General features: G+C 39.0%; 1 protein-coding gene and 1 long non-coding RNA gene across 5 annotated transcripts in view; one reads left to right on the top strand and one right to left on the bottom strand.

Annotated features, from left to right (window-relative positions):
- The window catches only part of LOC148126881 (uncharacterized), a 45,329-nt gene extending 42,112 nt beyond the window's left edge, over nucleotides 1-3,217 (top strand). The window contains exon 3 of the long non-coding RNA XR_015741673.1: nucleotides 3,009-3,217. This is a non-coding gene — a long non-coding RNA (uncharacterized LOC148126881). The remainder of the gene's footprint in view (nucleotides 1-3,008) is intronic.
- SLC38A3 (solute carrier family 38 member 3) overlaps nucleotides 1-22,955 on the bottom strand; it is a 61,929-nt gene that overhangs the window by 6,142 nt on the left and 32,832 nt on the right. For 3 of the 4 annotated variants that reach the window (XM_026725622.2, XM_087924089.1, XM_087924090.1), the window contains 13 exons: nucleotides 22,715-22,900; nucleotides 20,317-20,401; nucleotides 19,522-19,637; nucleotides 14,234-14,307; nucleotides 13,223-13,315; nucleotides 12,959-13,040; nucleotides 9,731-9,813; nucleotides 9,200-9,258; nucleotides 4,549-4,722; nucleotides 3,335-3,414; nucleotides 2,533-2,633; nucleotides 1,571-1,695; nucleotides 546-690 (listed from right to left, as the gene is read on the bottom strand). In XM_026725622.2, the coding sequence (XP_026581407.1) occupies nucleotides 546-690; nucleotides 1,571-1,695; nucleotides 2,533-2,633; nucleotides 3,335-3,414; nucleotides 4,549-4,722; nucleotides 9,200-9,258; nucleotides 9,731-9,813; nucleotides 12,959-13,040; nucleotides 13,223-13,315; nucleotides 14,234-14,307; nucleotides 19,522-19,637; nucleotides 20,317-20,401; nucleotides 22,715-22,812 (1,315 nt within the window). In that variant the 5' untranslated portion in view covers nucleotides 22,813-22,900. The remainder of the gene's footprint in view (nucleotides 1-545; nucleotides 691-1,570; nucleotides 1,696-2,532; nucleotides 2,634-3,334; nucleotides 3,415-4,548; nucleotides 4,723-9,199; nucleotides 9,259-9,730; nucleotides 9,814-12,958; nucleotides 13,041-13,222; nucleotides 13,316-14,233; nucleotides 14,308-19,521; nucleotides 19,638-20,316; nucleotides 20,402-22,714; nucleotides 22,901-22,955) is intronic. The other variant, XM_087924091.1, reaches the window with a different exon arrangement.

Below are 22,955 nucleotides of genomic sequence, written 5' to 3'. Positions count from 1 at the left end.
GAGTTTACAATCAACAGGGAAAAAAAGCAACTGATGAGCTGCTAGGAGCAAAGACAACAAAGAAGAGCCCTTTGGAATTACACGGCAAACAAAGAGGTTTAATAAGATGTCCTTGATCCTGGAAAAACAGAACAGTGAGGCACCAACTCGAGGAGTCCCATGGACGTTCTCAAAGGAGTATGGAATAATTATTGTCCTAATGCAATTTCTATTATTAGGAGCTTGTTTATTTAGGGAAGAACTTTGACTCTCCCTTGTGTATTAGAAATACTTTTCAGAAACATTTTTCAAAATAGAAATGAAGAATCCATGTTATGGTAATAGTTTGACACAGTAACTTTCTTATATATATATATATATATATATCCTTCCTTCCTTTTCTTTTTTTCCTGTCACTCTCTTTCTCACTTTCTTTTGCTTTTTGCATTTCTTTTCTTTTTTCTTTTTGATATTAGTTTGTATTATCTTTTAGCATTGTTAAAATCCTTAATAAAAAGTATCTGTTTTTTTTTAAAAAAAAAAGATTCCTGGAATGCAATACTTACCAATTAAGCCAAAGATTCCCAAGATGGAGGGAGCAAAAATAACAAGCAAATTAATAGATGTCAGCAGCAGAAAAGCAATGATAATGTGCCGAATCCAGCTGAAATCCTTCTCTGGAAAAAGCATCTGCTGGATTGCACGGCGTACCTGAAGAAAGACAAAGCAGTCAGATTCACTTTTTAGAAACATGGCAGAGTTCTTCACTTCACATATTTTAGGTCTGTCTTGACTCCTGTATCACTTTATCACAGCTACTTGAATTTATCCTTTTGCCCAATTGAATAGACTTCTGATCTAATGGCTTACTTTTTTTTACTTCAGTTCCCATTTCTAATTTGGTGGGCTCTGACAGCTATGACTATAACTCCTCCTTTATCGTCTACTAGAGCTTACATCTTGTATACTATTCTCCCCTGCTTCTATTTATTGCAGCGGTGCTATAGTTTTGAACAACAGGGGAACCTTGGTACTCAACGGCTTTGAAACTCATTGAATTCGGTACTCAACACATTTTGATGTGAACATTTTGTCCTTTGTCCTTATTGTTTGTTTGGTACTCAACGCACAAGCTATAACTTGTCAGTGTTGGCTGCCTTGTGACTCACTACGTTATTCCTTATAGGAAAAAATGTGTTTGGTACTCATTGTTTTTGGTACTCATTGCTCCTCCTGGAACCAATTAAAATTAACCAAGGCACCACTGTAAACCACAATGACTTTATTGATTTACAATCTAGACCAGGGGTGACAAACTCGCGGCATCACGGTGGCATCACCGGGACTTTTTCATCCTTTGCTAATTCAGACTTGGGTGTGGCCAGCGCATGACGCATCTGGCCCACAGGCCATGAGTTTGACAGCCTTGGCCTAGGCTGTCTTGATTTTTATTCCTATTTCAGTTACAAGAAGTCATGCAAGATAGAAATTAGATTTTAGATCGAGATTCCAATTTAAAAAACACATAGACACACACAACACAAAATCACATTTAGTCTCCTTCTGTCAGTTTTCTGACAGCAGAACTCACCGGAAAGAGAACAATGGGCACTGTTAGTGTCACAGCAATCAACACAGCTACTCGTACACACAAGATCAGCACATCAAGTGAGTCTACTCTGCTGTAGGTGTGAAGCAGCTCGGATTCTACCTGCCCTGTATAGGAGACAGCCAAGAACAGAATAGCAGCACTGATCAGGCTAAATATATAGCAAGTACTGTCTTTGCACAACACTCCCAAAATGTTTTTTTTATATATATAATTGAAGACTGTAGAGGTGTTTGTTGTTTCTAGAGGCTGCAATCATATGGCTGGTGGCATGGGCAACTTTGTAAAATACTAATTACAGTTTTCTCAAATGAACATGTAAGTAATTATATTGCACAACAAGGGAAACTTGATGTACTATTATGTCTTTGTACAGGATACAATGCAAGGATTCAGCATTCTTCTTTGGAGGTTCTCTAATGAAATGCATGAAACAGGCCAGTCCAAAGCATAGCTGAGAACACAAGCTTTGCAAAATGTGAAAGGATCACTACTTTATGGTGCTTTATAGTTCATTAGTGAATTGAGCATCCAAAGAACATATATATAATAGCCTGCAACTACATTCCAATGGTTAAGTCCTCGAGGGAATAAGACTGTAGCTTTAAAAAGGCAGTACTTTCTGCCCTCAGTACCTGCCTTTCTTCCATTTAATTAGAAAGCACAGAACACGGGATACATTGCAAACTTTCTGTTGGCTTGAAGGCTACCCAAGTCTTTGTAAGGTATGTTGATCGAATATTCCAAAATTGGCAAGAGAGGGATTTAAGAGATCAAATGGATGCCTAAAATCTCTACAAGGTTTAATATATATATCTTCACAACTCTCCTCCCTCCAAAATTTAAAAAGATCCAAATTCTGGGAGTCACAAAAGGGATACTGATGGGCTGAATGTGGTCCTCGGGACATACATGAACTCCTAGGGCAATAGAAAGGAACTTACCATAAAATGTGAGATAACCAAATAGGGCAGCCAGGAAGTACATAACATACATGACTGTGATGGAAATGTTGGAGATACACTGCATCTTCTTCTTAGTTGGGCTAAAAGACACACAAAAGTGCAATAAGCTCTTACCTTGCTATTATTTAAAAATACAAATGCTCAATGAAACTCAATTTTGTATCTAAAAAAAAAACTCTGAACCTTCACCCTGTTAGATAATATTACATGACAAGTCAAGGAGTTTAGATGGCATATATCTCACCAGTCTATTATGGAAGAGGGAGCAACATTTGATGAAAATCCAGAGAAACACTAAATGGTTTTTAAATTAAAATGAATTTCAGTTGCACAATCCATGCTATGAAATTGTAGTGGAAAACGATAGCACTGATTCTCAGAAGTGCAATTCTAACAGACCACAAAATACAAGTTCCCCTCTTGACTAATCAAGTCTCTTATGCATTTTTGAACAGATATTTGTCCACCTGCCTACTGAGAATCAACGTTCTGGGATGGCAGAAAAGATACATTTGCTCAACAGAACCAGCCAGTTTGGCCTTTTGGACTTAGAACTGCACGTCTTTCCTATGACATGGAAGGATGCTGTCCAGAATTTGCTAAAGGCAATGTACAGTAAATGTGCGCATGCATGAGAAAGAAAAAGAACAAATGTCTTAAAACATCATCTTTATATTCATCCTCTAAATTCAGTAGTCCGATGCCTACGCTATTTCTTCACTCGCAACACTACTTCAGTGATCTCAGCAGTGAAGTATTATTAACATATATACATACTTACTTTTTCAACTCAGTGTAGATAGGAAGGACTTCAGGATGACACACAAAAGCAAATGCCATGATAGGGATGGTGTAGGCTGTCTGCAAAGTTAAAAGAGTAAAGAGATGTTGGGGAAATGTCAGAGAAGCTTCTGCCTGCAAGAGTGATGTTGTTTTAAGCTCTCAACTATACTTATGCAAAGAGATTGCACACCCCCAAAAAGTGTTAACAAAGATTCGCAGGGAATTAAAAAAGTGGAGACAAATTCTTATACAATTGTGATTCCCAGAAACTCAGGGGCCTGAACCCCAATCTAGGTGTGCTATTGTGGCCATTCTTCCATTCACTTCATCAGACATCAGTAACCACTAAAGCAGGGGGCTCCAACCCCCAGGCTGCAACCCACTATCGGGCTACGGGCCATTCAGAACCAAGGCACAGATGCAGTAGGCAAGCACAGATGTGCACATAGCTCCACTTGTGCAGAGGGTGCACGTGCTGCTGCTTGCGCAAATGGAGCTGCACGCACATGTGTGTTCGCCCACTACTCGGAACCAATCTCTCTCCCACCCCCATCACCGGTCCACAAAGCCAGAAAGTTTGGAGACCACTGCACTAAAGGATGGTTATGCCACTTCAGTCGTGAGCTATTTCCAGGTCTCCCTTTGAGTCTTTAGCTATTTTATATTTTATCTCTTTCCTTCCTCGCTGTTACCTTGCTTTTTGGCTATATGGTTTTTATCCTCAAAATGGTTTCTCTACTTTTGTAAGTTTCCCCTTTGCTTTCCTCTTTTTTTTTAATTCTTCTTTTTTTTTTACTCTTTCATTAACAATCACATTTACATTTATTCCTTTTTCTACCTATCTATTAATTTCTTTCTCCTTTTGCCACTCCTGCTCCATAGTTTAGATCAACATAACCTCCCACCGTCCCAGTTAGCATGGTCATCTGGAGAATCTCCGACTGGAGAAGATTGGTTTAAATTATTTGTATCATTTTGCCTCTAGAACAACCATTAACATTTAATAATAAAATACCAGAAATATAGTAAACATCTGATACAATTAACAGGGCCTGATAATTATTCTCTAACTTAGACACTTCCTGGCCAAACCTCCTACCCACAATCAGCATTACCATGGCTGAAAATTCACACATTTCGATGGCACCTAAGTTGGAGAACGATATACATTATTAATTACTGCTGGTATCATCATGAATCCACTCATCTGACCTGAGACTTGAGTGTGAACAAACTTGGAGAGCAAATGTCTTCCTCTATGGCCTGCACAGTAGTGTGTTCATTTTGATAGCTGCTTGTGCTAATCAAGGTATAATTCAGGTCCCCTGTGTTGTTGCTGATCCGCTCAGGAAGTGGACAAGCAATCTGGAACTTTTTGTAAATGACCTGAGGAGGAAATAAAACCCTGTAAGTTCTCATCTGAGGAGGAAATAAAATCTCATAGGTTTTCATCAATACAAGGTTCTTCATTTGCTTGCTTCACATATTTTAATCATATTTTCATTGGGTGACCTCAACATTAGGCAAGAAATCAGCTATGTTGGATAGCTCTGAGTTATCTGAGGAAAGAATAGCTAACATTTGTGTACGAGTTTTTGATTGGGGGACTTAAGCATCAACGTACTTCATGGCATGGGATCAGTTTAACTGCAGAACTGCCTGTCTTCAATTATTTCTGTTTGTCCCATGAGATCTGGCTTAGCGCCATGCATTGGGTTCCTACTATGAAACAGTGTCTTCTGGTGGGACCCAGAAAGTCTGCCTTCTCTGTCGTAGCATCTGCCCTGTAAAACAAGATTTGCATGGCCCTGATCTGTTTGTTCTTCTGTAGAACCTGGTTCTTCCTCTGTGTTTTAGCCCAGAACATGGAAAGAACCCATACAGAACTAAAATTCTTGATTGAAATATGTGAGAATTGGTCTAGGTTAATTTTGTTCTTATTGTTATTTCTGTTATCCCATTGTCCTATTTTTCTTTTTATCCAGTTTTGAACATTTATTATACTGTATGTTATCCCAAATTTATTTCTGTGTTTTCAAGTTTCTGCAAATTGTAACTCACCATGAGTCACTCAGTAACTCAGTCTACTGCTATATAAAACAAACACAAGCCAACAAGTGTCCAAAGCCTTTGCCAGAATCTCTACTCCAACTGACTACATTGCTTTATTTTTAAAAAAAGATTAAAACAAATGAATAAGTGACAATATCGATTGCCATTGTTATAATTCCTCTCTCCAAGAATGTCTTTCATGCCTTTAGAAAATAAAAGGCGTGATTATTGGTCACAACTCAGTGCTTCATGTGGAAATATGCCTACCCTATCCAACAACCTCTTTTTTGGGAAGAGGAGAAGGAGGATCTCATCAATTTGTCATATGATAAACAGGCATTTTAAGACTGGCCATGTCCTTCTATGGAAAGGCAAGACGCTTGTTTTTTGAATGCATCCAAAGATGCTCTTAAAATATCAAAATCCTCCAAATAGTGTCCAAACCAATCCATGGTAGGAAGATGACAGGCACTAGGTAGGATTGTATTCAGTTTACATTATTATTAATATAAAAAGTGAGCATATTTCTGATTGGTTGAATGGAGATGGAATAGAACTAGAAATGATGTCTATGGAGATTCTCAATCATCCAGGTCATGGCTGTCCCAAAGGTGATTTTCTAAAAGGCAACTGGATTTTCTTGGTTTTTTTCCTTGAAAACATTTCACTTCTCATCCAAATAGCTTCATGCTTTTCTAAAAGGCAACTGGACTTTTCTTGTTTTTGTCCTTGAAAACATTTTGCTTCAAGAAGAACCTGAAGAAGCTTCTTGGCCACTTCTCACAATTTTATTTAGCTATTCTGGGGATGCCTCCAGTAGGTCATGTCGGCCAGTCAGAGAGGTCCAATACAAAAGTGCACATATCAGAGTGATAATATGTTAATACTAGAAACATGATGCCTTCCTATCTTATGAATCCAAATCTCACATTCCCTTGTCACAGGTCTTACAGACTAGAGTTGAGAAGAGTTAAAAAGAAATCTGGAAAGGATCAATTTGCCTATTGCTGCTATAACTTTTAAGAATCCTGGGAACTACACTTTCCACTGAAGTAACCACATTTACACTCTCACATCTTTGTATTAGTAAAACGTAATAACCGAGTTCTAAACATCGTATGTACTTTCCTATTCTAATTCATATTTCTCAAAACTCGCGATCTTGAAACCCACTTTAAGATTTGAATGATTTGACTTTAATACAAAGATAGCAGCACAAATATACAGCCTAAGGTTGTAAGTTCTGGTAAATCTTATTATTTAAAAAAATTATACTGTGCTTTTCTTTATAAAATAAACTTAAAACAGGTTCAATGAAACACAACAAAACTACTCAAATTGCACTTTAAAAAAAAGTTGCTGAATTCATTCACTTTTATTAAAAAAAAACCAGGGTAAAATAATACAAATTAAAATCAGGGAGACAGAACATTAACCCATGCCAAACCCTACTGAGTAGCTTGCCTGAGGCATCAGGCAAAAAGTAAATTAAATGTCTCCAAATAGGAGACATCACAGTGGAACTTCATACCCTGCACCACCATGTAGCTTGTAAAACATGCTAAGCTTAGGCAGCATGACATGTCTCCAATGTGTATCATAAAAGAGATTTACTTATATAGCTTCCTAAAGACATTTTACCATAATGCCATCAGATTGCCACTTTTTAAAACAAGAAGTAAGTAGCACAAATGCTCCGGTGACAATAGCACTACTATTTTTGGCAAGAGATTACAGCTACGATTATTTATAGGACTGGAGTGTTAGGAGGGGGAAAAAAGCTAGCAAGCCCTTTGGGATCATCCTTATTATAATCTAGGGCAAAAATTACAATTTGATTAGTTATGAATATTTTCAGTGCAGCATTTCCTGTAGGAGCAACTAGCTGATTTAAGCTACTGACAAAAGAGAATATTTGTAGCTCTGGGTTGAAATAAAGTGTCCTTGGTGCTCTCTGAGCTGTATTGTTTTCTTCCTGGCATTTCATTACCTAAACTAGGCAACATCGTGATGTTTCCTCATTTGGGTAATGAAACATCTGCAAGAAAACAATCAAGCTCAGAGAGTACCAAGGACCCCTGATTTAAACTAAAACCACTTCTGACTTGAAAATGTACAATAGCTTAAAGAAGAGTAAAAAATACTCCTTTCTCCAAGATTAGTAGGGACTTTGAAATTGTACTTTATTAGTATGCATACTAACATCCCTATGAGGGATCTGGTGCTACTTCCTGTCTTCTCCTGTTGTCCCTCACAATGATACAAAGCTTCTTCTCCCAGGAATAGATCAGTGTTTCTGACAAGGGAGTGAGAATGTAGCGATGCAACTTGCAAAGGCTGGAGGCAAATTGCTTGCGAGCTATTTACTGGGACAGTCTGCACTTGAGAAAGTAGCCCTGTCCAATTTTAGCGATGTCAAGAAATATAAAATCCTCCTCCTTGGCCTGATGACCCAAAAGGAAAAAAAATTAGGACCAGATTCAGAATCAGATACGGTATATCTGGCTTGATGGAGAGAGAATCTAGCAGAAATAATTACATGCAAGTAAAGATGCTTTTATAGTGAATCAATACCCTGAAGTATCACTCCCTTAGAAGCTAGGATAAAACACCTCTCCTAAGAAACCTGTTTTAAAATTTGATTCCATTTATTTAATCTGGATCTTCTTCAAGATGCAATTGGCACCAAGCATACTTTTCCTTCTCTGACTCTCTCCTATATTATCTTTATGAGATCCTTGTAAAAGAGATTAGGCTGAGATGTACTAGAATTGTTGTGAAACAAAGAAATGAATAAACAAATATTAATAAATATTAATAAATATTTAATAAATATTATAAATATTTAAACAAATATTAAATAAATATTTTTTAAACTAGGAAAAAGGAAAGACCCCCAAATAAATCCTTGAAAATGTCCAACCATGAAATATTTTTCATTAGATTTTCAGGTAGTGTACCTCAGACAAGTCATGGTAACAGAGCTATCAAATTTCCTCAGTCTTTGTGTTAGCTACAGCTCTTGTGATCTCTAACCATAGGTTGAGGCTGATTAAAAGTTGTAATCCAAAACATCAACATTGTTGTATTGAAAAGACTTGCATTAAAGTTTCAATGGAGCCCTCAAGCTCAGAATAACTTTCTCTTTCTTAATCCAACCCTTCCCATCAAGTTGCTATGTGAATAAAAGACACAGGGAAATGTATTTGCCACTCTTAAAAGATGGGCAAGATAGAAATTACATGTACAGGTAATCCTTGCTTAACAATTACTCATTCAGCAACCATTACAGCTTATGATAGTGCTGAACTAGAGGTACTTATGACTGATCTCATAGTTGTGGCAGTGCCCCTGTATTCACATAATTGCAATCCAGATGCTCAGCAACCAAGTCACAATTATGATTTTGCAGCATCCCATGTTCATATGATCACCAAATGCAAACTTTGCCACCAGCTTTTGACAAAGTCAATAGAAAGCTGGCTGGAGGTCACCAATACTGACCATGTGACTTTATACTTAATGACAGCATAGGATTCACTTAATAACACAACCAGAAGAGCTGGAACTGCTGTTGCTAAGCAGCACAGTCATCTAAAGTTTGTTTTACAATCTTGCAATTCCTGTTGTTAAGTGAGAACTACCTATATTTTCTAATTAAAATTTCAATTTTTTGCTCATTTTTCTGCAAGTTGATCATGTTGAACTCAATGGATCAAACTTCTGAATAGACATGAACAGCTTTCTATCATAAATAAATCTTACACAGAGTTAAAACAAGATTTTATAACCCATCATCATTCAAACGCACCGAAATGAGGAAGAAGACCATGCAGCTGAGAGAAAACCCACTGGCATAACCAAGATAACCTGGAACAAGAAAAAACAAAATATTGCAAGGGATCTGTAATGTAATTTGTAGATTTCTCTGTTGTGCTAAATTTCTATCTCTTGTTCTTTCTCTGTCATTCTTTCATTATTATTGTCTATAAGCCAGTCTAGCTATTAGAAAGTTTTGAAGCACGTGTTCCTGAAAGTAAGGAAGAGTGCTTTGCGTTTTCCATTTTGCAAAGTCCAAGATTGTCCAGTTCTAAGTAATACTTTAATTCTCAGAAGTAGATGGCATGAAGAGGAGCATTTCACTGGATGTGGTATTAGGGGTAATTCTCATGCTTTTTAAAAACACTTGGCAAAACAAAAGCCCTTGTTTTCATATAGTCAGCAATATCTGTGCTGCTTTTCCTGCTAATTCCATCTTTCACCGCACAGTCTTTAAGGATGGGACAGTCAAAGTGTTTGTCATCCTCATCAATGAGAGTTAAGGAGCTTAAGTAAACCTTACCCAGTTGTTTCATAAGGGCCAGAGGAAGGATAATGGTGACACTGACCAGGATTACCAGGTAATTTCCATTCAGATACCAGTCCCTGAAATGACACAGTCAAAATTACATCATTTGTAGCCACTTGATCTCTGAGTACCATGAGGTATCTCTCCAAACTAAATGCAGCCAAAGCAAAAAAAGCGGACAGGTAGAACAGTTAATGCAATTAAATAATACTAATGCGTTAAACAGAACTAATATGTATGGATACACAGAATGTATCCTCACTGTCACATTAAAACACTTAACTTATGTAGGCTCTTGGTGTGTGTGTGTGTGTGTGTGTGTGTGTGTGTGTGTGTGAGATTCTTGGGGGTTACATGGTACCCTTCTATAGTAGGCTCTTTTCTAGAATCATACAACAGGATTAATCTCTCTGTGACTAGTAGACTATGGTTGCAAATACTATGCGACAGTAGTCTTCCTATATGGATCTAATCAGTCAGACTATTCTTTTAATTAGAACAAAATTACCAACATCAGCTCTTCAAATTTAGGCTGAGCTTTGCCAGCATAGCTTGAAGAAAAGGACTAAATCTTGAACCTTTAGGACACACTGTATGGAACCCAGCCACTGAATCATGACACTTCCTATATTTTGAGAGATTTCTGTTTATCTATCACCTATCTACCTATTTATCTATATCTATCCATCCATCCATTTCTCTCCCTCTCTCTTTCTCTCTCTTCCCATTTGTCTCTAACCCGAGCCCTTGAAACTGTAATCCAAATCTAAGGAAACCTTACCAAGTTTCCTTCCAAAGAGAGGTCTAAGGCAAGGCCTAGTCTAAAAGCACACAAGGAAAAGCTCTGTTTAGCATTTCAGTACCTCACATATTTCTCCATGAGGCTAAGGACAAAAAAAGGAAACATTATAAGCCAGGAAACCAGAAATTCTGCATGACTCATGTAATATTTAAAGACAGATACATCTGGATATGTACAGGCTTAATTTTCATAATCCAACAAAGAGCACTATTTTTGGAAGGGAATTTTATATTAACTATTTTATTTTATGGGAGAAGCTTTGGGATTAAAAAGAGTGGGTGTGGAAGCTCATAAACAAATGAAAGGCATTTCAAGCAAGCAGAGATAAATATTTAAGAGGTAGGAGAGGGGGACTGGTTATAAGAATTTCAGAGTATAAAAAAATCCTTGCCCTGTATCAGGAAACTCCAAAGTCTCCTGAAAATAAGCCCTGGGTCTTTAGTCTTGAATGGCACTGTAAGATGCAGTTTAGAAGGCAGAACTGTGGCTCCTTTGGTCTTGGGCCATACAAAGGCTTCTCATAACAAAAAGCAGTCCAAGAGGAACCATGGCAGGCTCTAAAAGGATGCTGATCTTGTCCCCAGTTTACTCTTACAACCTGTTCAGGTTGAGTTCCAGAAACTGATCATATATAGACCTCAAAAGGTGAATCACCACCTATTTTACCCATCTTGTTTCCTTAGAAGCTAAACTCTTGACCTTCTTCCATTCTAAAAGTCCTAGTTTGATCTTTAGCCTGCTTTTAGGATTGGCTGTAATTAAAGGTCACCCGGCACAATTCTTCTCCAAGTACATGCCGATATCTCTGCTGAGCTTGTGATATTCAGCTCTGTAACTAGGGACAGTCCAAATCCAGCTAAAGATACACCTGTTTTAGAATGATACCCCTTGCCCCTCATGCAATAGTGCTCTTAAAATACCAATGTTTTCAGAGTTGTTGGGTACACACACTGTGCATTACAATAACTGAGCACACATGTTGCACTACCTCATAAATCACAATCCAATCCCACAATAGCTGGAGTCATACCACAGTCTAAGCCAAAACCAAGCCAAAACCGTATCACTGTTTAGGGCAATACAAGAACCTTGTCACCATTTTCAAGTTTCTTCTTTGTAGACAACATGTGCTCTGCTCCTTTAAATAAGATTTTCCAAGGATAATGAAATATTCTATTCTGCTGTCATGCTGGCCACGTACGTTTTCAGAGTGGCCCAGTCTTGGGACCAATGCCAGACAAACAGACCGCTGATAACACAAAATGTCTTGGATGTATCTCACACTGAAGAAAAGAAGCAAACATGATGGTGGCTTTGCCCTTGTCATGTCTCAGAAGGCCTAAAGAGGAGTGATACATTTTCGGGTCTCAGATGGCAACTCATATATCCAAGGGAGAGGATCTCTCGCTGCCTACTGCTATACTAATTTCCCCGGCTAACCCTTCCACCAGGAGGAAACATTTCCTTGGGTTTGCTAGGGGTGGTAGAAGGCATGCTGAAGCCCAGCCAGCCCATGAGCAGAAACACAGATCTGACTAATACATCCAGGGCAGAAGGAAGTGGAGCATCACGCGTGGATTGGAAGTTCACTTTGGTTTAATCCTGTGCAGAGGGTTTATACAACGTTGGCGTCAATCAAAAATAGTAGTGGCTTAATGCTGTGAAATCCCTGTAACAGATTGTCCAGAGGAGATAAATCTCTGTACTACTAAAGAGATGTTAAATGGAGCTGAACCACAAGGAAGGAGAAGGTGGGGAAAGCAGAGAGCTCGTGAATAAAGACGAGAGAGAGAGAAAAAAAAAGAATATTTGAGAGGCAAGAAGGGAGGAAACGCACCCAAATGTACCATATGATTCAGGTATTTCTGCAGTGGCATTTCTCCCCACACTCCATTTCTCTATGGGGCCTGGACTAACAATCCAAAAGTAGTTTTGTAATGAACCAGCCTGTCCTTTTTGCTTTGCTGCTTCCCTCTGGCTGGCCACCCAGTTTACAGCTATCACCTTGTCTCCACTGACCATGCAAAAGACTAAGAGCTGGGGATCAGGATCAGATAATAAACGTAATTGGCACCCACCCTGGAGACAATCTGCACTTAAATTGGAGAGACATAAACAAAATAGGCAGAGCAGGGATATTAAAAAAAAATTCTCCCTCATGTAACTGACGGGACAGAAATAAATGACAGGACAGAAATAAATGAAATTCATGCAACAACAAGCCACAGTGTGTGTGTTTGTTCAAAGCTTAATATATACGAATTCAGCCAATTGTATTTTTTTTTTTCAGTGCACTATAGCCAAGCACACCATGCATTGCTGACATCACGCCCTCCTTAGGCAGAACAATGTGAATATGGCATATAAAGAACACGTAGAAAAGTAAGAGACAAATAGAAGACCCAGATGGGGATACTTACGTTGTTTTCTCTTCCAGGGCGAGGAAGGTCTGGATGACCAGAGGGAGTTCAGACTTCACAATGTATAAGTAGCTTGACATTGCTGAAGAAAGAGACAGAAGTTACCAGAGGACAGAGGCCGCATAAGATCCAGAGGGAAAGTTATTTAGGAATGTATTTTTGCCTGCATGATTCTTTCTTCTACATTGTTTTCTAGGAAATCTAGGTAAAAAGGCTTTTAGAATATTTGAAAGGATGATGTGAACATGAGCAGTTTCTTCTTACCTCCAATGTTTTGTAGTGTTATAGCAATGGCAGCTGCCAATTTCCCTGGTGTCCCAAAGGCTCTGTAACCCAATTGCTCATAGGCTCGGATTCCTACGTGATACCAAAAAATTAACAAAAGAAAAATGGCATATGAATGGACCCACACCATTTCAGTGACATAATGAACCATGTTTTGGACTGGGCCCTTGGCTCATAACAAAAGTAATTGGAATAAAAACAGCAGCCGTTCCTGCATACATGGCAAGCACTGCAAATTGCATTTCTAAAATAAACCATACAAAATTGACAGAGATTTATCTTAATCGCTATCTTGATTGGTTTTTATTATAGTGAAAATTTCTTCTCCACTGCTTAAGTGGAGAAACAATTAAGGCGTTTAGCAAAAGTACTGCTGGAGACTAAATGTAACCTTTGGGATGAGATTAAGAGAAACCACCAGCTAAGTCAGATTTAAGGAAGTTGAACCAGCTCTACTATTAAAGCAATTATATCCTAACAATCTCCTTTTGTTTAATTTTAATTAATTTATTAATTTTTTATGCCACCCATCTCCCCTACAATGTGACTCTGGGCAGTTTGTTCCCTAGCTTTGGGAATAGACTTACCAGATCACAGCATGTAGACCAGGGTTGTCCAACCTTGGCAACTTTAAGACTTGTGGACTTCAACTCCCAGAATTCCTCAGCCTGGGAATTGAAGTCCACAAGTCTTAAAGTTGCCAAGGTTGGACACCCCTGATGTAGACATACAACTGGTTGAAGATAGAAAAGACACTCAGATTTGAGTTTGCTAAGAGGGCATCAATGCAATTGTCCACAGTTCTACTTATTTATTTAGCAGTTATTCCATCTTTTGTCCATCATGGAATTCAAGACAGAGTAAATGGAGTCTCAGTTGATCTTCTAGCTGAGTACTTTAATTTAGTCACAGCCAGATGCCATATCATATAGCACAGGACTGGCTGAACTGAATCCCCTGTGTGTTTCTCAGCAGGTTTATCACACTTACCAACAATCCCTGATGATTTAAGCAGCAAATGTATAGAATAGCTGGACAAGAGAGCTACAGTAGTCAAGAGGAATCTAGGGGGAAAAAAGAAGATATTTATATGATTAAAGAACTGGGATAATATTGGACAAAAAAAATTCAAGAAGGTATCTCAACTTCTTTTATAGCATAGTGGACAAATCCAAAAGGAGAGGGTGTGGTCTTCTAACAATTTTCTGAAGCCAGAACCAGAGCATATCTCAATTACTTTGTCTTTTTTGTGAAATAATTCCCAAATTTTATCTAATTCCAAAACCAGTCTCTAATTTCTGAACAGGGTATCTGGAGCTTTTAAATAAGATATCACAGAAGGGAAGTACTCTATCAGTGATCATATATGAAGTACCCAGGTGGCTTTCTTCAAATTCAAACTCCTGTCCTGGATTTATAACTATGTTGGACTACAACTCCACAATCCATAACCACCCTAATCAATTCCAATGTCATTAGAGTTCCATACATTTGCATTACATGAGGCTGGAGAAGGCTCAAGAGTAAAACCGAAAGGAAACAAAATGTACGGTACTTATTTCTACGATCAACAAATGGTGCAATTCTTTAAACAGAAACCCAAAGGTTAAGAAACAAATGCACACTTACTGCCCAGAAATATGATTTAGTATAGCCTTACCATCTGATTACTTTATTTACTCCATCCTACTTGATAAATTCACAGATAAATTCACAAAGGCAGGGCATGGAGAGGAAGGTACAGTTTCCTAAGAGCATTAACTTAATATGGGAATTATTATGTACTGGCTCCCCTGAAGATGTGCATACAAAGCAGGAACAGTGGTATATTTTGAACTGTCTTAATACAAGTGTGTTATGTAACCCTTTAATTTGTAAAAGGTGAATTAAGTCTACCCAGAGGATAATATATTGGGATGGAAGCCAGGAAGAATACAGGGCAAAACCCACACCCATGCACGCATGCACACTCAAACAGCTGGAAAGTAATTCTCTCCCAGCATTAGTTATCTTACATCTGGATAGAGATTTTGTTCATTCAAGACTGAACTATTGTTTCAATCATTGAATTCATCACTTCAAGAGCTACCTCTCAACTAATTATTTACCTCCACAAATAAATGACATCCCAATAACTGGAGTCTAGTTAAGTACACGTTGCCATTATCAAAAAGAGAAAAAAAATAAGAAGAGCTCCAGAAGATAACGCCCCTATGCTAGATTCAGATTCTATAGTATAATCACATGATGGGAATATTAAATGACCATATTGAAAGAAGCAAGGCTGTTTTGAAAACTTGACAATGAACTTTGAAATTTTTTATGGGTATTAATTTTTCCAATATCCTGTTTCACATCCTTCCTCCCTAGCCAGCATATTGCTATCACCACACATAGAGATGAAAGGAAGCGAATTGTTGCCCAAAGAGGCAGACAAAGAAAAATGCATTTATGACAATATATTGTATATTGCTAAATATTCACTAGATCAGATCTAAAACAGCAGGATTTTCATTCAAATTTGAAAGTAATTAGAAACACAGTGAAAGAAAAAGCAATGTTGCTGCCATGGCTACTTCTTGATATGCCCTTAACTTTGTATGAGTCGTCCCCATCCTGGCATGAAGTAGGCTAGAAATGATGGGTACGATTACTCAATATATCTACAATTAATTCTTCCAATTATAGTGTAAATTTAAAAAGAGTCTTGCTCTAAAGCAGAAGTGTCCAAAGGTGGAGGTCAGAAAAGTCAAGGTGGCAACCACATCCATGAAATGAAGGGCCCACCCTTTTGTTATAGGCTTGGGTTACACCGTCATAGGAACCATCTAGATATTTTTGATGCCTCCGGCCCAATACTCCGAATATAAAACATACTGGCTGGAAGTACTTCAAACTAAACAATCTGATTAGGTATGGAGGGAACCCCACCTGCCCCTCTTTCAAAGTCCATTTTTCCAACCCAATTTTATAAGGAGGAGGGGCCAGCACAGGGATGCCTATTAACACCTGTCCCTTCACAGTTTCCCAAGTGCTTCTTCTGAATCTCAGCCATGATGAACTACAGCTGGTTTTATTTTTGTCTTTTAACTAGGGATTTAGTCTAATTTATTTGCATTTCTAAAAACCTTGGCATAAAGAGCTCCAGAGAATGTCCACAAACTTCTGCATGAGCCACAAATCCAGACTGGACAGAAATGACACATAATTGCCATCTCTTGACTAAAATGGCTCCTGGAGTTTTCTATCCTTGGGCCTTTAGTGTTATTGGAGTATAATGTCTAATACCCCAGTTATCGCTGCTGATGGTCAACGTGATGAGAACTAGAGTAGTACAAGAAGATTCACGATCCCAAGTTTGAATTGCTACAAGGCAAACAGTTGTAATTTCAGCCCCCACTGAAATGGCAGAGCCTTCCTTCCAGAAACTGGCATGTTACAAAGGCAGAGAAAAGTGTTTCTGGATCAGTTTTTCTTTCCGTGAATCTCTGTCTCAGCCAGTCCATGTACAATAGTTGAGAAGCTATTGGACCTACTAAGCCTTGATGGCTTGGAAGAGGGGTAAGCAACTTTTGGTATGAAAAGTCACATTCCCCTATGAAATGTAACTCTGCACAGGAATATTAAATTCTTGCATTTCTTCATGAGTTGCCTATAGAAAGGTTAGAAGTGGGACAGCTGCAGGCTGAGCAATCTGCGTGACAGGGTTCACAGTATGGTCCTCTTGTGGGCCACCAAGTGAGAACATAGGAGATTTCCAGACAAATACACCCCAGGGATGTTTTAAAGAAAGGATAGTCAACTCTATGGGATGCTCACAGTCCAAAATTATGATCAGCTACTAAAATTAGTAGGATTCCCTGAAGGACAGGGAATGAAAATGTCTGTTCTCCAGAAGAAGGCCTTCTAGAAAAACTGGGGGCTTCATCGTTTTTTGCTTTGAGAGTGACATGAAACTTTCCTGGTGAAAGAAATGTGGCTTGGCAGATTGAGGACAGGCATGCCAGCACTATCCCTAGCTGAACTTTGTGGCTGAACGCAACCAAAGAACAAAAGCAAGCTCTCTGCAGGGTAGCTGCGTGATGCTGAATTGCTTCCCAGAACCTGGGAGGGCTTGAGAGCCCATGTTTTGCTCTTCCCAACCAGAATCTCAAACCAAATGAGAAATCAGCCCCAGGGAGCCTCGGAAGCCGAGAGCGGATCGCTTCACTGAAAGCATTTCACTCCTCCCAACATGCAGTCATTCTCATCCCTGTCAAGATGCAAATAATACAGATGTCTACAGGGTGCAGACAAATGGAAGAACAGGAAGTCTTGGGGGAGCGGGGGAAGCATGCATGAAGCATTAATAAATCCAGGGCTCTGAGCTGGATCGAGTAGTGGATGGTTCAGAGAGTAGATTTAAGATGGAAGAGGGTGATGCAACAGCTCTGCACACAGACCCTGGTGCTGACCCCAGACGTTTTGGCCTGCACTTTGGTTTGCATGGTCAACAAGAATGGTTACAACCCAGGTTAAAATTACTGTAGAGAAAGGAATTGATACAAGCAAGAAGAAATCCATTGAGGCTGGTGACTCTTAATGCTGCGCCCCCAAAACAGAAGGACGAGCTTTATATTTACATAGAAAGAGATAGCTGAGTTGATTAGGAGCTGGCCCTGTCCTCCATCCCATTAACTGCTCAGGGTGAAATAGCAACTCTGTGTCTCTACTTCATTCACATGCCAGAGATAAATGACTAGCAGAGGCAAAGCAAAGTAGGTAGCTGTATTACTTTTGGCTACCTTGCAGTTCGGGAAGGATTCTTATCTTTCTGCAGGGATTCTATGAAGTAACAGAAGTAGAACCCATCCATACAGTATATCAAGATGGGAGTCATTCCTCAAATATCTTTTGCAATGATCACCCTCCCCGCACTGTTCTTTTCTGCCTCCCGTTCACACAGGCACCTTCTTGTTCCTTCCCATCCATGCCATCCTAATAAGGCTTTGATTTCACTCAGGATCATGCGAGGTGTTACACAGAGAGCTCCTGGAGGCTTTGTTCTATGAGCAGAGGCCTGCTGACTTTGTCCTTCCCTTCATTGCAGAGGAGCATCCTTTGTGTTCTCTGGCATCAACTCCCACTCCAAACCATCAATAGACTACAGTTCTGTTTGTCCCCAGACTAACCTGCTCCAGCCCACCTTAATTTCCCACATCGTGGGAACCTAACAAACCTCCTTTGTCTTTTCCTTCCCAAGCCTTCTGTACACTCAGCCCAGCTGATTTTCTGACTATGAGAGTTCCATTTGCCAATAACCTTAGCTTAGGGTCAACTTCTGACAACTTTCCCATTCATTAATGTATAAATAAATGATCCACTATCGTGCCTACTCTTAAGCTAAATAGTTTCTTGTAAAGGCAAAAAACATAAAATGATGTAGTTATATTTGGCCAGCTTGTATGTTTATGGAGTTTCTCAGTCATCCAGGTCATGGTTGTCCCTAAGGTGTTTTTTTCCAAGAGGCAACTGGACTTTCTGGTTTTTCTTTGAAGATGTTTTGCTTCTCATCCAAGAAGCTTTTTCAGCTCTGAGCTAAAGAAACGTCTTGGATGAGAAGCAAAACGTCTTCAAAGAAAAAAACAGAAAGTCCCGTTGCCTCTTGAAAAAAAACCCCACCTTTGGCATGGTCAGCTTGTATAATCTCAGATCCAAGGGCATGCCACTGGATCATAAGTTCTCTTAGCCGCGGGCTGCAATTGCAATTGTGGCTGTCCCACTCGATCTGGGTTGGTTTGGTTTAGTAGCTATGTTTCTGAGATTATGACAAGAACAGGACAATAATTGGAATCTCATTTCATTAGAGTAAGGCATTGGTCTAACAGACTTTGATTTAACAGACTTTGGATAAAACGGGGGAGGGGATCCATTCTGACATTTCCCAAAGTAATGGACAAATCCACTGTATCCCAAGTAATCAGGACAAGGCTATACGATAGTCCTCCCTGGCAAGGAAAAGCTACCAGACGAGTAACATGAGGACCTACTTTATCAGGCAGTATAAAATTCCCTGGAAAACTAGTATTGTATATAGAGCAAACCAACAAGAGAGCTGCACAAGCTACCCATAGATTTCAGAACAGTACAGATCCTCCAGGAAGAGGGTGTCCGGAATTCCCACAATCAGCATAACCTTTCAACGCATTTGGGAACCCCCAAATTTGGAGAGCATCTGGCTGAGGAAGGAGAGGGTGGATTCCTCTCTAAGCTCTTCAGATGATGAGCACAGCACTTACAGAAAGAGGAGGATGCCAGTGTTGGCCATAGCATATGCCAGCCCAAGGATCCCACTGCCCATGATGGCATTGCTGAGATTGAAAACAGACATCCCAAAAGAAGTCTTCCCTTCAAACTGAAACAAAAACAAGAGTGTGCATCTGAGAGAGAGTTGTATGCCAGCATAACACTTCTCTGCCCTGGGTCTATGCACTGTCCTCACCCCTGGGGCAACAAGGAGTAGAGCATGGTCTACGCTAGCAATCTTTCATCTTTTGCTGCCCATGTTTCTTATCATGAGCTTTAGGAAGAGGGCATCCCTATGCAACATCTGCTTTGAAATCCTGGTCCCTCTGGACTATAAAGTCCAGGTGAGCTTCCTTATACCCCCTAAAATTGTTCTGCAATTCCTTTTTTCTACCGGCTGTTGAGAAAGGTGAACTCTGTTTTGACCTAGCCCCTCTCTCATCCCAGAGCTTGAGAGCAATATTTCTCATATTAGAGTTATCATAGATACATGTCCTTCCATTCTGATTCACTTGCCTCTGGCTTGACATCTTCTGGGTAGGCAGAGCAAGGGGGAAAAGTCTGGTTTGGGTTCAGAGGCTATTTGTTGTAGACTAGAAGGACACACAAAAAAAGGATTGCATCCTTCTTTTAGGAATGGATTTGTATGGCTGTTGTCCAGACCGCCTGCAAAATATGCACTGGTCTTCCATCTTTTCTGTTAACAATTTCCCTGGAGATGTATTTCTTAGTTATCAATGAACATTCAAATTGCAACCATCAATCCAGAACAATATACCAAAACTTACATCAGTGAAATGGGTCTGTTTCTTTTCAGCACCATGTGGAAGAAACTCCTCTATCTCGGTTACATTTGGCTGGTTCTCATCAAATCTGCCACAAGATAATAATGGGAAAAAAACTTTATTTAAGCAGTCTTCCCTTAGAAATCCCCCCTTTCCCAGCTCTGGCTCAAGGGATTAGTATCAGTGGTCATAGTGCTGCAGAATTATCTCTTCTTTCCTCAGGGTCTGCTTCTTAGACATATACTGAAAAGGAATAATCTTATTAAGGAGTCTTTTCACACAAGTCTAACACCATCTCTATTCTAACTTTTGCTATGTATTCCCAAAGTTCCTTCTTATTTTCCAGAGGGCAATATCGTTTATGAAAATAGTTTCAAATATAATGAAAACATAGATTGAATAAGCCTTAAAAACCTGTGTTTCAAAATTCATTTTTGCTTTTCAAAAAATAGGATGCCATGCTGGCTTTTACAACACTATATTTACCAAGAACATATTGGATGTAATAAACTCAGCTTCTTGTGCTTATAGGAATACTTCCTATTCAGGAAGAATACTTCCTATTCTTAAAAAAAAATTAAAAAGTTTACCGCTTCCTACCTACCATGTAAAATAGTGCCAGCAGAATCTTGTGTTTGTCCTTAATAAATGGTCCAAAAACTAGCAGTTAATTTAAACACAGACTTTAGCCAATGTTTCTTGAAAGTTCTAGACAGCAGCAATACAAGTATTATCTTGGGTTTTACAAAGACAATGTAATGCATTTCATGTGTTGGAAACAGCAGCATTCCTGTCAGTTGTGTATCTGATTGCAAATCTGAAAGTACCATAAAATCAATAGAAAATGCATTTATTAGCTGGCTAAATAGAAAGTCCCAAGACTTCCATTATATCCGTCTATTGATTAGGTAAATCAGGATTTACTGCTGTTATGAATGTTCTTCCTCTGCCAGTCAGCAGAACTCAGACATTCCCCATAGTGTCCCTCTCATGTAGAGTGCACGCCAAGATGCATAGCCAATGAGGAGTCTAGTTCTTTTGTCACATAGACACAGAGAGGTACCTAGTCTGTTTGCCGGGGGGGACGGAGGAGGACAAGAAAACAAAACAGAACTGTTTAATGAAATGGCTGTCTCTCATAATGTAGGTAAAAGGTTCAGCTAACAGTATTGAGTTAAACTGAACCTTTATTTACCACACTGTACAAATATTTCACATTTTGTAATATACACACTACACAATGATGTGTACTTCAGTACTTTAAATATATCCTCAGACTGAACAAGAGGAATAGCTTCTCTTCAGAATCTGTCTGAGTAGTAATAATCAGTGTAAAGTTTTATTTATTTATTTGTTAAGATTTGTTTGCTATACATTTCGCCTCATTTTTCCAATATTTTTCTATACGTTCAGTCAGAAATGCTCATTGGTAGCAGAAAAATGACATTTTGTGGTCTACCAGCACTATTACATCTATTGTAAATTTTCTGTTTTAATCACGCTTTTCTTCCCCATATTTTGAATGGTGTGTAGTTGATCTCTTTCATTGCTGAATGCTGGTATTTTGGATGTTCAAAGCATAAAAAATACGATATGTATAGTTTCTCCTTTCTTTTAATAAAATACGATATGTATAGTTTCTCCTTTCTTTTAATAAAATTTGATTTTATCTCCGATGAGTTGGTTTGCCTTCTCAAATGGGGAGGAAAGGTTAGCAACAGAAATTTTGTGATCGTAAGTTGAGAACTACCTGTACTGAGCTAGTAGTTCAAAGTAGGCCATGGGGCTGAAATGTTAAGATCAGCTGAGCTACATTCCGGTTCAGTTCCCTACCTTCCATTTGATCTTGCTTTAAATAATGAATCTATAATGCTGTATTTACTTGGGAGTTTTGTTTACTCGTACGTTTGGGGTTAAGAGCCAGATTTGTACAATGGTTATAAGGCATCAGACTAGAAATCATAAATTCTAGTCCCACTTTAAGGCACAAAGCCAGCTGGGTTTTATCTCAGCCGTAGAAGCCATTTCTGAAAAAAAAAAAAACCTTGCCAAGAAAATTGCAGGGACTTGTTCAGGCTGTCTCCAAGAATCAGGCTTGACCAAATGGAAGAAAAAAAATGTTCAGGGTATCTGCAGGTCACTAATTAGGTGGCAGCATTGATCAGGATGACAACCTAGCAACGTTCTGTAATCATGGGACGAAGGCAGATTAAAAGAACGGAAGTGGAAACAGCAGCACAAGAGTGAGTGGGTGCTAATGGGCAAACATTTGTGGCTCAGAGAGTGAAGTGACAGTCATCCCATTCACTACAAAAGATAATCTTATATCCACGACAAGTGCATTAACTCAATCCTGCAATCTGAGTCAGTCAGATAAGCCAGGCCATGCAAGTCACCTCACCTATCATTTCCTATGGAAGAGGTATTTAATACTGAATGTTTTCCATTTGGCACCATGTCTATCATCTCTGTTTGGATGGGGATTTCTGTAGAGTTCATTTCTTCCTTTTGAGGTCAGTAGCTTCCCTTCTCTAGCAAACAGTTTTCCAACAAGTAGCAGATGCTGGGCTGCTGAGAGGTCCTGTATCTGCAAAGAGAGAAAGAAAGAGAGAGGGGGAGAGAGAGAGGTCAATATCTGGAAC

Source organism: Pseudonaja textilis, chromosome 2 (genome assembly GCF_049901715.1).
Source record: "Pseudonaja textilis isolate UNSWEBS1 chromosome 2, rPseTex1.2, whole genome shotgun sequence".
NCBI lineage: Eukaryota > Metazoa > Chordata > Lepidosauria > Squamata > Elapidae > Pseudonaja > Pseudonaja textilis.
The sequence above is the reverse complement of the archived record's forward strand: the minus strand, read 5'-3'. Positions and strand labels throughout refer to the sequence as shown.